General features: G+C 42.6%; 1 protein-coding gene across 1 annotated transcript; it reads right to left on the reverse strand.

The window, feature by feature from the left end:
• Window positions 1–12,281: 12,281 nt before the first annotated feature.
• Window positions 12,282–14,234, reverse strand: LOC115673380 (cytochrome P450 94A1-like). Its single transcript, XM_030595530.2, has 2 exons — window positions 13,501–14,234; window positions 12,282–13,368 (listed from the first exon to the last, which is right to left on the reverse strand). The coding sequence occupies exons 1-2, from the start codon at window positions 14,137–14,139 to the stop codon at window positions 12,463–12,465; spliced, it is 1,545 nt and encodes a 514-aa protein (XP_030451390.2). The 5' UTR covers window positions 14,140–14,234; the 3' UTR covers window positions 12,282–12,462.
• Window positions 14,235–15,215: the final 981 nt, after the last annotated feature.

Here is a 15,215-nt window from a genome sequence, read left to right on the forward strand (position 1 = left end):
TGCCTCTCGACTTCGAACCTAACTCTATTATTAGCACGATATGATTTCATTTGATCACGATCCAGTGCTGCAATTATAAATTTCATCGGAATAATTGGAACAAGACTTATTAAATAGCACAACATATTATAAGTACACGATATGGGATCCGAGTTAAATATATCTTATGCCCAATACCATAAATAAACTCACATGCGAATAGTTCCTTTTACATTACATGAAGATGGATACGAGTATTGTACTTTTAAAATTGATCGTGCAAGGAAAAAATTTCAAGATTTTTTCCTGTTAAAAATACATTAATATATTTTTTCCAAACAAAATCGTTTTCATTTAGAAACTTCGTCCCGACCTTGTGAGTTGAGAAAATCAATCTTTCTTTTGACTTTGTCAAAAGTGACAGTTGCACGACCTGGGATATTTCTGCGAAGCCTACGCAAGGCATGGATCGGGACTAAGAAATCTCGAAAGAGGTTTCCTCATTGTAGACGTCATCAGCAAGTAATGGTTTCTATGGGTTTCATTCGTGTGCATTTATTATGTGTACTTTGCACGGCGGTTAAAACAGTTAAAGGACGACTCGCCGGATAAAGTTGACTGCATCACCGGCCATGCATCGCGATCCCCGGCGACCTACCTTATCCCAACCGACGGAGAGAGAGAGAGAGAGAGAGAGAGAGAGAGAGAGAGAGAGGCGTGGAATGACAAGGCCAGAATCGAGTGGTGACAAAGGTGTGGCGTTTGTGTCGTGATGGTAGAGGCAGAGAGACAGAGAGGCCTATATTTTCGGGGGTAGTATTTGATTTTCCTATTCCCTAAGTTTTGAAAAGGGCTTTAATAGCACAATAATATTTGTGCCACTATGAGAGTAACGGCATATTATAAAATCATAAAATTTTGAAGAAATGGACCCCATAATAATTTATAATTATTTATTTTATTATGATCCAAAACAGTTAAAAGACGTCTCGCCGGATAAAGTCGATTGCATCACCGGCCATGAATTGCGATCCCGGCCACCTACCTCCTCCCGATCGACGGAGGGATAGAGAGAGAGAGAGAGAGAGAGAGAGAGAGAGAGAGAGAGAGAGAGAGAGGCGTGGAATGACAAGGCCAGAATCGAGTGGTGACAAAGGTGTGGCGTTTGCATCGTGATGGCAGGGGCAGAGAGACAGAGAGGCCTATATTTGCATGGGCCTAATTCTAAAAAAAAGTACCATCTTTAGGTCAAGGAACAATTTTGCCTCGAACTTTTTTTTGTCACATAAAAAAGCACCAACTTTAGGTCGAAAGACAATTTTGGCCCGAACTTTTTTTTGTCCCATAAAAAAGCACCAACTTTAGATCGAGGGACAATTCTGGCCCGAACTTTTTTTTGTCCGGTAAAAAAGCACCAATTTTATGTTGAGTGACAATTATGGCCCCAATTTTTTTTTTTGTCTTATTAAAATCATCAACTTTCATCGTGATCCCAAATCTGGCCCTTGTTGACTTTCACCATTATTTGAGAAAGAAGGTTATGGTGGTGAGCTTGGTGAATCTCGTCCATGGCATCTGTCAACATGCGGTGGTCAACTTCAGATTACGTTTGGCTAGAGAGATTCAATCTGGAGATATTTTTGACTTGTCAGTGAAGTGAAGGAGACGAACAGTTTTACCGTTATTCTTCAAATTGTGGTTTAGAGAATAAGACAATAAATATTGCTTTAAATCCAGTCAACAAGCCACGTGGATTTATTGCTAATGTGGAATAGTCAAGTTAGATAATCAATGGTTCTAAGTCAATGAGAGCCAGATTTGGGATTTAAGTTAAAGTTAGTGCTTTTTTACGAGACAAAAAAAAGTTGGGGCCAGAATTGTCTCTCGACCTAAAGTTGGTGCTTTTTTACAGGACAAAAAAAAGTTTGGGCCAAAATTGTCCCTTGACCTAAAGTTGGTGCTTTTTTATGGGACAAAAAAAAGTTCGGGCTAGAATTGTCCATAGACTTAAAGTTTGTGCTTTTTTTTGGAATTAACCCTATTTGCATGGGTTGTATTTGATTTCCCTATTCCCTACGTTTTGAAAAAGGCTTTGATAGCACAATAGTGTTTGTGCCATTGTGAGAGTAACATCATATTATAAATCATAAAATTTTGAAGGAATGGACCCGACAATAATTTATAATTATTTATTATTTATTTTATTATGGTCCAAAAAATATTAGGGTCATGTTTCACCACGGCATGGAGCTCTATGTCGGGATTAGGGTTGTGCTCACGTGGCTTAGAGCTCGACACTACATCTAGGGTCATGTTTCACCACGGCGTCGAGTTCAACACCACAATCCCAAGTTTGAGCTTGGCACACAGAGAGAGAGAGAGAGAGAGAGAGAGAGAGAGAGAGAGAGAGAGAGAGAGAGAGAGAGAGGGGGGGGGGGGGGTGACCCTGGAGCATGCCTTGTAAACCTGAGAACCTACAGGGTTCGATCCTGCTCCAGGGTCTCCCCATAAGCCGGCTAATTTCTTTTTTTTCCATTTTTTAATTTATTAAAAGGAAAAAATTCGCTAAAACACCTCATTATATAAAACTGAGACAAAGCAAGTACAACAAAATGACAAGAACAATACAAAACAAACAGAAAATATAAAATAATTGGGAAGTGTCCAATTCATCCCTCAGTTGAGCAAAATGAAAGTAAAAGCAACAACAAAAATTTTATCCATAAAAGTAACTATACATAAAAGATGAAAATACTAAGGCATCTTCATCTACATTATTATGGAGTGTTGAGAGCCGTTGACGGTTGAAAGAATTGAATTATTTGAAGGAGGTGGAGATCAAACAATCCATGTCCCTAAAAAGTTTGCCCAATGTATCGACATTAAGCAAGTTGGAGATAGATTGGAACGCCACCAAAAGCTACGGAACACATCATTTAGCTAGGGAAGCGATTGTGAGTCTCGATATTGTAGGACAAATAAGCTTCATCCCCAAAATGCAAGAACTTACGCCAGACAAGTATGAAAGGTGTGCAACTTCGGGGTGAGTGGTTCCACAATAGGTAGGTTCCATATTTCAGGGTGGGTAGGTTCCAAACCTGGAATTTGTAAGTGGTGAGTGGTTCGAGAATGGGTAGGTTCTAAGTTGTCATGATCGATTTTCGGTTTTTGAAATCTGAAACCTATCATGTAGATATTAGAATCGAATCGAAACCAATCGGGCAGTTGGCGGTGTCAATCCCTAGTTGGAACTGGTTGGTCCAATCCCGGCGTCAATTGGAGGTAGGGGTAGCGCGTCGGTCGGTCACAAAAAATCAACTTTTATGTGGTACACTGATGGTATAAAAAATTCGTTATGCGAGCGGAGTTTGGGCATGACACTTATAGAATTGCTAATTTTGACAAACTGCTTTCATTCTATTAATACGCGAGAGCTTTCTTTTACGACTGTTTGTGTAAAAAGTATAAAAACATCGACGGTTTCCGTCACGTCAAGTCCTTATGTACCCAATTTCAATCGGATCCTACTGAGTAGCCTTGGAGTTTTTCTCTTTCCTTTTATAATGGTTTTCTTCCTTCCACAACTTTTCGCAAGAGGTGGCCCTATACAATTTGGTTGAAGCTTACACACCAAGAAAATTGAATTGGATAGTTCTGCTTCACGGCAAGGAAGACCCGAAAAGATTGACGTACGGAATGGCGGGATCTTGTTTGTATCATCGACAGAAAGAGACGATGCGGAATGTGACGTATTTAATTCAAACACGTGAATAACTACCATTCTCTATATTGCCAACCAATCTCCGTTTTTATTTTATTTTGCCCTCTCCTTCTAGAACATATAAAAGCTGGTAAAGCTTCCTAATGATTACGAGAAATTAATATTCTGTGCATATTACATTGCTAAAAATAGCCCGAAAACCAATTTAAAGTTGATATATATTAGCCTCAGGTCTACGAGGTACCGTTTGGATCGAGTGATGGGGAAAGACGTGAGCTAAAATTTGGGGTAAATGGTCTGATCACGAGATTAGTTTCATTTTATGGTGGGTGCCACTAGAAAAAATCTGGCCTACAACAGTGTTGCCAACTATCAGTATATTTCATTGCCAAAAGCCATGGTGACAGGAATCTTCGGCGCCGAGCCTCCGTCATGAAAACCCCTTCTCACTAGGATAACTTATGCCGAATCACGATAGAAAATTGACTAAACAGGAATATTTGATAGAGGAACAATTCGTCCTCTCAGGTGTGATTATAAAAAAAATCCAAAATCCAAAATTCTCCATAAAACGAAACCCTAAACACCCTTTTATATGCTGTTAAACCTAATTACAATAGGAAACATGAAAATTACGAAAACGCCATTAAAATACATTAAAATAACAAAAACTGCCTAAAACCCAAAAGCTTGAAAACCCATCTAAACGATTCCGAAACGCAAAAAAATGACGTCGATCACAGCAAAGCGGTGAGTATTGACCAGCGGCCCATTTCCACACAGCCGATCAAATTTCAGCCCATTCCAAGTTCACCAATCTAAGTGCATCATCCTCCCCTGCTAGGAAAAAGATTCGCCCTCGAATCTACTTCAGCTTCATCTTCATTGATATCATTCGCCTCAGGTTCTTCCTCATTTGCATGATAAGGTGATAAATCCGGTACATTAAAAGTCTCGGACACATTGTACTCACTCGGCAGCTCGATCTTATAAGCATTGTCATTAATTTGCTCAAAAACTCTGAATGGTCCTTCAGCTCTAAGTTGCAATTTGTCAAACTTGCTAGCTGGAAAACGCTCTTTTTTAAGGTGAATCCACACTAGATCACCCTCTTTGAAAATGACTCTTTTCCTGTGCCTATTGGCTCGCTGCTTATACTTCATGTTTTGCTTGTTGATCTGATTATGGATCTGTGAATGTAGCTCTTTGATCTGCTTGGCATGCTCATCTGCGTCTAAACTGAACTGCTTGTGAACTGGCAATGGTGTGAGATCCAGAGGAGTAATTTGATTATGCCCATAGACTATCTCAAAAGGACTCTTACCCGTAGTTCGATTCTGTGACCTGTTGTAGGCAAATTCAGCCTAAAGTAACACCAAGTCTCATTGTCGCGGGCTATCTCCAACCAAACTTCGCAGTCAGTTCCCTAAGCTTCGATTGACAATTTCGGTTTGCCCATCAGTATGGGGGTGGTGAGAGGAACTAAACTGCAATTTGGTTCCCATGTGCCTCCAAAGAGTGTGCCAAAAGTGACTCACAAACTTCACATCACGATATGAAGTTATGGACTCGGGAACTCCATGTAACTTAATAATCTCCTGCAAAAATAATCGAGCAACCCGTGAAGCATCAAAGGTCTTGTTACAGGGAATAAAGTGAGCCATCTTCGAAAATCTATCGACAACCACCATTATGGAATCCTTATTCCGCTGTGTTCTTGGCAATCTCAAGACGAAATCAAGGCTGACATTCTCCCAGGGAGCATCCGGAATAGGTAAAGGCATATATAAACCAGCATTGGTACCTCTGGTTTTTGTCATATGACATACTCTACACCTCTCTACAAATCAAGTCACGTCACGATCCATTCGAGGCCAATAAAAGTGCTTACACAGCAAGGACATCGTCTTATCCACTCCAAAGTGCCTAGCTAGACCTCCTGCATGACTCTCAGTAATAATGGATTCTCTCAAAGAGCACTGAGGGATACACAGCCTATTGCCTTTGAAAGGAAACCCCCCCACAACCAGAAACTGTTCAAAGGGCCCTGTTTTGCACTTCCTCCAAATATCCCCAAAAAAAAGATCATCAACATACAAATCCTTAAAAGAATCAAAGCCCAAAACTCTCACCTGCATCGTAGATAGTAGAGAATGTCTTCTGCTCAATACATCTGTTACTTTATTCAGCGCTCCTGCCGTATGTTTAATGGCAAAACTGAAAACCTAAAGAAACTCCACCCACTTTGCATACCTAGCATTCAACTTATGTTGCCCATTAATGTACTTCAAAGCTTCATGATCAGAATACAAAATAAATTCTTTCAAGATAAGATAGTGCCTCCAATGCTCCAAGCTCCTCACTGTGGCGAAAAACTCTTTGTCATAAGTCGATTATCTTCTCTTCGCTTCATTCAACTTCTCGCTGTAGAACGCCACAGGTTTATTTTTTTGGCTTAGGACGCCCCCAATACGAATGCCTGAGGCATCACAATGCACCTCAAAAACCTCACCAAAATCTGAAAGCACTAAAACTGGGGCTTCAGTCACCTTTTTCTTCAACAATTGAAACGCAACGTCTACCTCTTTGGTCCACACAAATCTGTCTCCCTTCAGACAATCCGTAAGAGGTGCAATAATAGTGCTGAAATCCCAAATAAACCTCATATAAAAGGACGCTAACCCATGAAAGTTGCGTACCTCATGAATATTCTTTGGAATCTCCCAATTCGTAATGGGTTCGACCTTAACTGGATCCATTTGAATGCCTTCTTTCGACACAATATAATCCAAAAAAGTCACATTATCAGTTAAAAAGTGACACTTCTTTGTGTTGGCATACAATTTCTGCTCTCTCAAGGTCTCAAATACTCTTCTCAAGTGCCGCAAGTGTTGCTCAATCGAAGCACTAAAAACTAAAATATCATCAAAATAAACAACAACAAATTGGCCAATAAAAGGACGAAAAACCTAATTCATCAGCCTCATAAAAGTGCTTGGCACGTTGGACAACCCGAAGGGCATCACCATCCACTCATACAGACCATCTCTAGTCTTAAACGCCATCTTCCACTCATTTTCGGGTCGCATCCTAATATGATGATAATCACTCCTCAAGTTTATCTTCGAAAAGATAGTCGCTCTATGTAACTGATCAATCAAATCATCAAATCGTGGGATAGGAAATCGAAACTTGATTGTGATTTTATTGACAGCTCTGCTATCTATGCACATCCTCTACGACCCATCTTTCTTAGGAACCAACAAGGCCGGCACTGCACAGGGTGCTTTCTCTGATTGCGCCTTTCTCTAACAACTCATGCACTTGTCTCTGCAACTCCTCATGTTCCTTAGGACTCATTCTGTAAACTGCTTTATGGGGAATAACAGTTCCCGGGATGAAATTAATACAATGCTGAACGTCTCTCATGGGAAGCAACCTAGGTGACATCTCTTCCGGTACAACATCAGCAAACATCTCAAGCAAGGGCAGAACTTGGGTAGGAATTTCGGGATTGTCAGAATTTCGCTCCATCACCACATTGGCAAAAACTTCAGGCACGTTCACTGTTTCTTCTTGAAATTCTGATCTGGACAGCAGATTATTCTTCACATCTTTTCTCAAATCTGAAGGACCTGTGGTAATGGTACGGCCATCCTTCTTGAAGGTGTAGGTGTTTATGAAGTCATCATGCTGTGTCTTTCTGTCAAACTGCCACAGCCTCCCCAATTGAATATGACAAGCATCCATTGGGACCACATCACACCACACCTCATCAATGTAATTTTTCCCAATCGAAAATTGCACAAGACATCTCTTGCTCACCTTCATCTCGTTCCCTTTCCTAAGCTACGACAGCTTGTATGGTTGAGGATAATCTTTTGTTTTCAACCCCAACTTCTCCACCATAATAGTGGCCACCACATTCTCGTAGCTCCCCCCCATCTATTATCATTCTGCATACTTCTCCTCTACTAGTGCACTTAGTATGAAAAATATTATGTCTAAGCCACGACTCATCATCCGCCACAGCAACATTTAAGATTCTTCTAACGACTAGGGACTCACCAGAATTAGCATAGATAATCCCTTCTTGTTCTACATCCGCATCCTCTTGTTCGCCTTCAGATTCATCATAGATTGGACATTTATCAAAGATTGGATTATCAACAAGCGTCACAATCTGTCGGTTAGGACAATCAGCAGCAAAATGCCCAAGTCCCTAACACTTGAAACATCGCTTGGCTGCAGCTCCTCCGCTACTAGTTCCAACACTACTCTGCCTCTCCTTGGATGCAGGTTTAGAACTCGCAACCTTAACTACGGTTGGTGTCGAATTGGTTGCAGATGTTCCCGCTTTTCCTCGGGATTCTTTGCCTGACCATCGATTCCGAAATTTGGAACCCACATTCTTCCTTTTATACTGACCTTCCACCTTCAAGGCGAACTTGCACACATCTTCATAGGTTCAATATTGCTGTAATTGGACAACATCATAAATTTCATACCGTAGCCCTGCCAAATATCGAGCAATTATTTCCTCGTCTTCCTCAGCCGCATCACAACGCATCCACAATCGATCAAACTCCTTAGTATATTGCTCGACTGTTAAATCTTTCTACTTAACGTTGTGATACTCAATAAACGCCTCCTGTCTAGAATGAGTAGGTAAAAATTTCTTTTGCAACAATGTCTTCATCTTATCCGAGCGGTTGACGTTTGATTTCCCCTCTCTAGCACGCTAACCTTTCACATGCTCCCACCATATCGAGGCATGTTTTCGTACCCTAATAGCCACTAATTTAACTTTCTGCTCTTCAATCATATCCTTAATATCAAAGATCCTCTCTACTGTATGTAACCAGTCAATAAACTCATCAGGATGAGCCTTACCATGAAACTCAGGAATCTCAATCTTCATCTTGAAATTACGAAAAAAGGGCTGATTTTCATGTCGTACTTCTCGATTCCGTTCTTAGTTTAGAACCCCGAAAGGGTTGACGTCCTCCCCTTCATCATCGGATGGATCCTCATATTCCGCTCTTTCTTCGGATTGAACATCCAACCTCGCCTCTGCAAGTTGTCACTCCAAATCCTATATTTGCCTTATCTGTTCTTCAATTTCTACGTCTCGCAGATCTCTTAGATGCAGTTGTTCGTTTGCTTCAGGAACGACTCTACACCCCTGACCACTACGAGCCCGCCGTCCACGACCAACGCGATTATGTTCAGCCATTGATTCAAGTAACCTGTGTTTTGATACCAAATGATGCCGAATCGCGATAGAAATTGACTAAACAGGAATATTTGATAGATGAACAATTCGTCCTCTCAGGTGTGATTATAAAAATAAAAAATAAAAAATCCAAAATTCTCCTTAAAACGAAACCCTAAACCTAATTACAATAGGAAACGCGAAAATTACGAAAACGCCATTAAAATACATTAAAATAACGAAAACTGCCTAAAACCCAAAAGCCTGAAAACCATCTAAACGACTCCGAAACGCAAAAAAAATGACGTTGATCATGGCGAATCGGTGAGTATTGATCAGCGGCCCGTTTCCACACGGTCGATCAAATTTCAGCCCATTCTAAGTTCGCCAATCTAAGTGCATTAATAACGCAACACAAATTCAAAATTCTGTGGCCATAGCTTCTAGCAATGGCTACAATATTCTTCTTTTTTGTCTCCATAGATGCCCAACTTTCGACAGAATGAGAGTTCATCGCCATAGGTTGCTCGTGGTGACAAAATATGTTCCACGGCCATAGGTATTCTATAGTTAGGGGTGTCAAAACCAAACACGATACCCGAATCGAAACACGAACCGACCCGACCCGAACACGAAATTTTCTTATTGGGTCGGGTTAGATCTCAACTTGTTTGGGTAACAATAAAAAGAATTGGGTATTGTTTGGATCTATTGGGCAACCCAAACAATAACCAAAACCCTATACCACTTCAAATGCACTTCGTCCACCTCAACCGCCTCCTCCTCGCCCCCGACTCCCCCGTCCCCTGCGCCTCCGGCCTCCGCCCCTCCCCAGCCGCCACCCCTTCCTCGGCTCCCCCGAGCCCCTCGTCGCCCCTTCTCTCCCCCTCCCGTCGTGACTTCGTCATCCAGCTCACCTCCTTCGATTCCGACCTCTCCGCAGACCCCATCGCCGCCCTACCGCGAGAACGCACGCCATCTCCACCGCACTCAGAAGAGAATCGCAAAAACTCAAAAGGCCTACCGAGTCAAAAGCTGGAGGAAGCGAGCGACCGGCGAGGACTACATCCAACACTCGAAACCTACAGGCGACGCGAGCGAGCGGCGGACACCGCCGTCGCCGGCGGACGCGCGGCCCCCTACGCATGCGGACACATACAGAAGCATACGTACAGATCATGGAGAGCGAGAGAAACCACGCGCGAGATAGAGAGAGAGAGACGGGGAGAGGGGAGGGAGGGGGGAGGAAGGGAAGCGAACCATCGCCGTCCTTGTCGAACAAGCTGAAGGCCTCCTTGAACTCGGAGATCTGGTCGTCGGTGAGCTGATCCGCCATCTCAAAACCTTCCTCCCTCCCTCCTCGTCCTCCTTCCGAAATGCGAACAGCGAACGGAGATCGCGAAACAGAGGAGAGAGAAAGAGAGCGCTAGAGAGAGAGAGGGGGTGGGAAGAGCTTTCGTGAATCTTACGAAGAAGACGAGGCTGAACCCGACGCCTGCGGCGGCGGTGGTGGCGGGCTCGTCGACGACGCGAAGTCCTCCTGCTGCGGCAGCAACGATGCTGGGACGACGGGCGCAGAAGGCGGCGATGCCGCGGCGGTGGTTGAATCGCTGAGGCTTCATTGTTTGAAACACAAAACCCACCCCGACATGACCCGGCCCGATCGTGTAGCTTTATCTTGTTCGGGTCTTGTCTCGGGTCGGGTCGAACACATATGCCCAATATTTGGGTCGGGTCGGGTATCATGAAAACCCGACCCGACCCGATCCATTGACACCCCTATCTATAGTGACGAACATTATTTCCTCATCGTAGAGTACCCTATAATGACGGATTAAATTTTGTCACCGTTGGCTTTTGATGGTGATAAATGTCATATTCGCGTCATGATAGTGCTCAGTATGTTGTTAGAGCCTATAACAATAAAGTCCTAGAAAATAGAAAATGCATTAAAACACCTAAAAACTAGAATTGCATTTAAAAACATAGAAACTATATCTTTGACTCTTCCAAATTCGTGCACCATCCTTGGAAGCCGAATAGTCATCGTAGGAGATCACCAAACAATGACAGAAATTGATAAGAACAACCTCCATTCACTGGGTTATCGATAGAGAGTCTCGAAATCGATAATAAACTTGTAAATCGATATCTCGATAGTCAATCGACAATCATGAAATAAACTTGAAACTGTGCTACTTTTTTATTTGTTCGATCTGTTATTTTTTAATTAAGAAAAAATCACAAAAAATTCAAATTATGCTCACCGTGACACATTTACCGTAAATTTGTTTTTATGATGCCAAAAATTTCAAATTTGTACTCGCGTGACATATTATCCTTCTGTCAATGAGGACTGTTAGAAATAAGCTTACATGGACGATGAAAGGCAAAAAATATTGACATGGCGCCCAAAGAGCTTAAATGAAATAAAAACATCTAAAAAAAATCACTTGATGAAACTCTGAAGGAGGTTCAATATGTCGTAGGGATAGAAATTTGGACATTTTTATATCATAAATTTTTTTTAGAATAAATGTGTAACAATGGGCATAGTTTGGGATTTTTGATATCACAAGAATAAATTCATAATAAATGTGTCATAGTATACATAATTTAGAACTTTCAGTAGTTTTTTCTCTTTTTTAATTTTTCGCAACTTTTCAATTTTTTTTTCAATTTTTGCTGATGTAGGGTGATGTGTACAGTCAAATTAGTAAAACACGGGTCCAATGACTCAGTTGGATTGCTACATCATATGCCAATCAGACCAAATTGGTCCAACTCAAAATTGAAAGTCCTAATTAAAGGGGAAGAAGAGTACAAACACTGTTTATGACAACTTCCCAATATATGCTCTTAACTCATACACACTTATCAATGTACTTCACGTGATAATAACAGGCCCAGCGCTCAGATATTATCCAAAAAATATAATTTATGGTGCATTTATTTTTTCATGAAAATCATTTTTAATTGTTAGTTTTCATTCTTAGTTTTCTTTTTACGAGTTTTATCCTCTCTGTATTTTCAGGGATGGATATTCGGTTCAGTAACTATAAGCTCGTATAAAAAAAGATTCACAATGGTTACTTTGACTATTCCCTTTGGCATCCAACCAACGTAGAATGGGTCAATTCATTACGGATTCATGACATAAAACAAGATAATTACCACAATGCCATATTATAAAATTAATATGCTGTATGGCGGATGCACAATATGTATTGTAATTTCGATAGACAGGTTTGAACTATCACATGGTGAAATTGTTTAAATATCCAATGCAATTGTGCCGTATCATACATTCATAGTATAGAACATTATTCAAGGTCAAAACAACAAGCAGATCATCTATCAATATTGATATTAGAATACTTTATGCATATGAAAATAAATACAAAGATAATAAAGGAAAATTTATTACACACCTTATTCCCCGGCCTACCTCCCAAAAAAAATGGAAAATTATGCTTCCAAACTCATATAGAATATTGATTAAAGGAAGATTAGAGAGAAAATAGTTTCCAAGGGCTGACTGTCCGTTTCACTCTCTCGCCTCAATCCTCACGGGGAACCCACCCTTCATCTTGGAGCTCAGGTACGAAATGAACAACGGCTCCTCCCCTTCCTCCGCCGCGGGCACCACCTTAAACCGCCGTAGCACCTCGGCCACCACCCTCTTCATCTGCAGGAACGCCATTTCTTTCCCCAGACAAATCCTTGGCCCCGCCTGGAAGACCGGGTACGAGAACGCGTCCCTATTAACGAACACCCACTTCTCACCGCCGTCCTCTGCCGCCCTAAGCCACCGCTCCGGTCTGAACTCCGGCCAGTCCTTTCCCCACAGCTGCTCCAGCCTCCCCATCGCATAGGGATGGTATGTCACCCTCATCCCCTTCTTCACCACCGTGCCGTCCTCCAAGACGTCGTCGCTCACCGCCTCCTTCGTGTCAAGCGGCACCGGCGGGTAAAACCGCATGCTCTCACACAGCGATGCGTGCGTGTACACCATCTCCTTCACATCATCGTACCGTGCGGCATGTGTGTCGGACTTCTCCATGATCTCAACCCGGACTTTGGCCTCCACCTTCGGGTTCTTGTGGAGCAGCCAGAAGTACCACGTCAGTGCCGCCGATGTGGTGTCCCGGCCGGCAAGAATGAAGCTGATGACGATGTCGATGACAAAGTCCTCATCGGAGTGACCTGAGCTCAAGAAACGCGACAGAAGGTCATCGGCGGCCGACTCAGGCGACGCCTTCTCGCTCAGCTCTCTCTTCTTTTCCCTCACAATTTTCTTCGCAAACTCACGGACTTCAGAGATTGCGACCCGGAGGCGCTTCTCGGATCCTACGTTGAAGAAACGCTTGATCCTCCAAGTCGCGGAGAAGAACTTTTGAAACCTCTCGCTGCTTATTCTCACTGCCTCTTCAAACGCTTCTGCGAACTTCGCCTGTCGAATGTCGAATAACTCGCTCTATGAGTGATGGGATTGACAGAAATTTGTGTTGTTTGGCAAGGCTCACCCTAAGCTACACATCTTCTATATCTGTAATTTAGTAAAATGAGTCAGGACAGTACTTACTCTCGGCTGAGGAAGCGATGGCGACAGATACTTGGCATCAAACCCGAACGCGATCTTGCATATGTTGTCGAAGGCGAACCTCTGGAGGATGTCCTGCATGTCTATCACTGATCTGCTCTTGGCGGCGGAAGCCAAGAGAGGCACGAGCCGCTCGTTCACCTCCGCGTCGACGACGGTCTCGACGAACTTGCGCAGCGACCGGGTGTTGAACTCGTGGCTGGAGACCTGCCTCTGGATCTTCCAGGACTCGCCATCGCTATTGAAGATTCCATCGCCGAGGACGTCCCGGAGGGTCGTCTTGAAGACCTCGCCCTTCTCGTACTTGGCGAAGTGGGTCTTGAGGATGTGCTGGACGTTCGCAGGATTGCCGGTGAAGACCCGGCGGTCGCCGAGGGGGCGGTGGAACACGTAGGTCGCCGACGGGGAGTTCCGGACCAGGTCGGCGGTCCAATCGATCAGCCGTTTTCTGTTGGCGAAAAACGAGAAGTAGGAGCCGAAGATAGGGTAGACTCTCGGGAGGTTCTTCGAGGACGGCGGCGATGGCGATTTGAAGAAGAAGAAGACGACGCTGATAACGATGAACAGTGATGGGAAGAGGATGAAGTGAGAAAGTGAAGAGAAGAGATCAAAGCGCGGCATGGCTGGGAAGGAGGGAGGAGATCGTAGCGTGCGAATGGTGGTTGGGCTCTTGAGATCTTTTGCGGGGATTTAGGATTTCGTGTGCTGGCAGAGGTTGAAATGAGTGGGGTGGGATGTTTATAAGCATTTATGATTATATTTTGATTTTAAGGCGTACCTAATGTTTCGTCCTGCTCACACTTTCGGAGGCAAATGTTTCCACCATGTCTGCCAAAAGTCAAGGTTCCAATTATATTGTCTTTTTCGTTTTGGGGCGTCCAATCATGTTATCTTCAAAAACGTAACGAATCAGCTTTCTCTTAAAAAAATAGAAAAACGAAATGATTATTATTCGCGTCCTGACTAAAAAAAAAGCAAAAATGTTTCTCGACTTTTAAGTGATCTGAGATGTGTCTATTGTCTCTCTACTCCGAACCTAACTCTATTATTAGCACGATATGATTTGTTTTGATCACGGCTCAATCATGCAATTATAAATTTTGCCGTAATAATTGGAACAAGACTTATTAATTAGCACGGCATGTTATAAGTAAACGATATGAGATCAGGGATAAATATATATGATGCCCAGCACTATAAGGAAACTCGCACGCGAATAGTTCCTTTTACGTTGCATAAAGATGGACGTGTATTGTATTTTTAAAATTGATTTTTTCCTACGAAAATTACAATAATATATATTTTCCAAACAAAATCTTTTTCATTTAGAAACTTCTTCCCGACCTTGTGGAGTTGAGAAAATCAATCTTTCTTTTGACTTTGACGAAAGTCCTACGTTTTTGGGCATGCGCGGGACTAGGGAATCTCGAAAGAGGTTTCCTCATTGTAGACGACATCAGCAAGTAACGGTTTCTACTTCTATGGGTTCAATTTCGTATGTGTACTTTGGATGGCAGTTAAAGCAGTTAAAAACCGTCTCGCCGGATAAAGTTGACCGCATCACCGGGCATGAATCGCGATCCCTGGCGACCGACCTCGATCCCGATCGACGGAGGGATATAACCTTAATTTGGACAATTTTCTAAATTTAACCTTAATCTTACGAATTGGTTTTTGTTAATCTAAACTGCTCACAA

The sequence above is a fragment of the Syzygium oleosum genome, unplaced genomic scaffold, assembly GCF_021117445.2.
Source record: "Syzygium oleosum isolate NSW1041296 unplaced genomic scaffold, Sole_v2.1 Sole_v2.09, whole genome shotgun sequence".
In the NCBI taxonomy this organism is placed as follows: Eukaryota; Viridiplantae; Streptophyta; class Magnoliopsida; order Myrtales; family Myrtaceae; genus Syzygium; species Syzygium oleosum.

Excerpts from the sequence above, each read along its gene's own strand:
- LOC115673380 (XM_030595530.2), bottom strand. The coding sequence starts at position 14,139 with ATGCCGCGCTTTGATCTCTTCTCTTCACTTTCTCACTTCATCCTCTTC. Across the intron at positions 13,369-13,500 it reads CATCGCTTCCTCAGCCGAGA|GCGAAGTTCGCAGAAGCGTT; the intron begins GTAAGTACTGTC and ends GACATTCGACAG.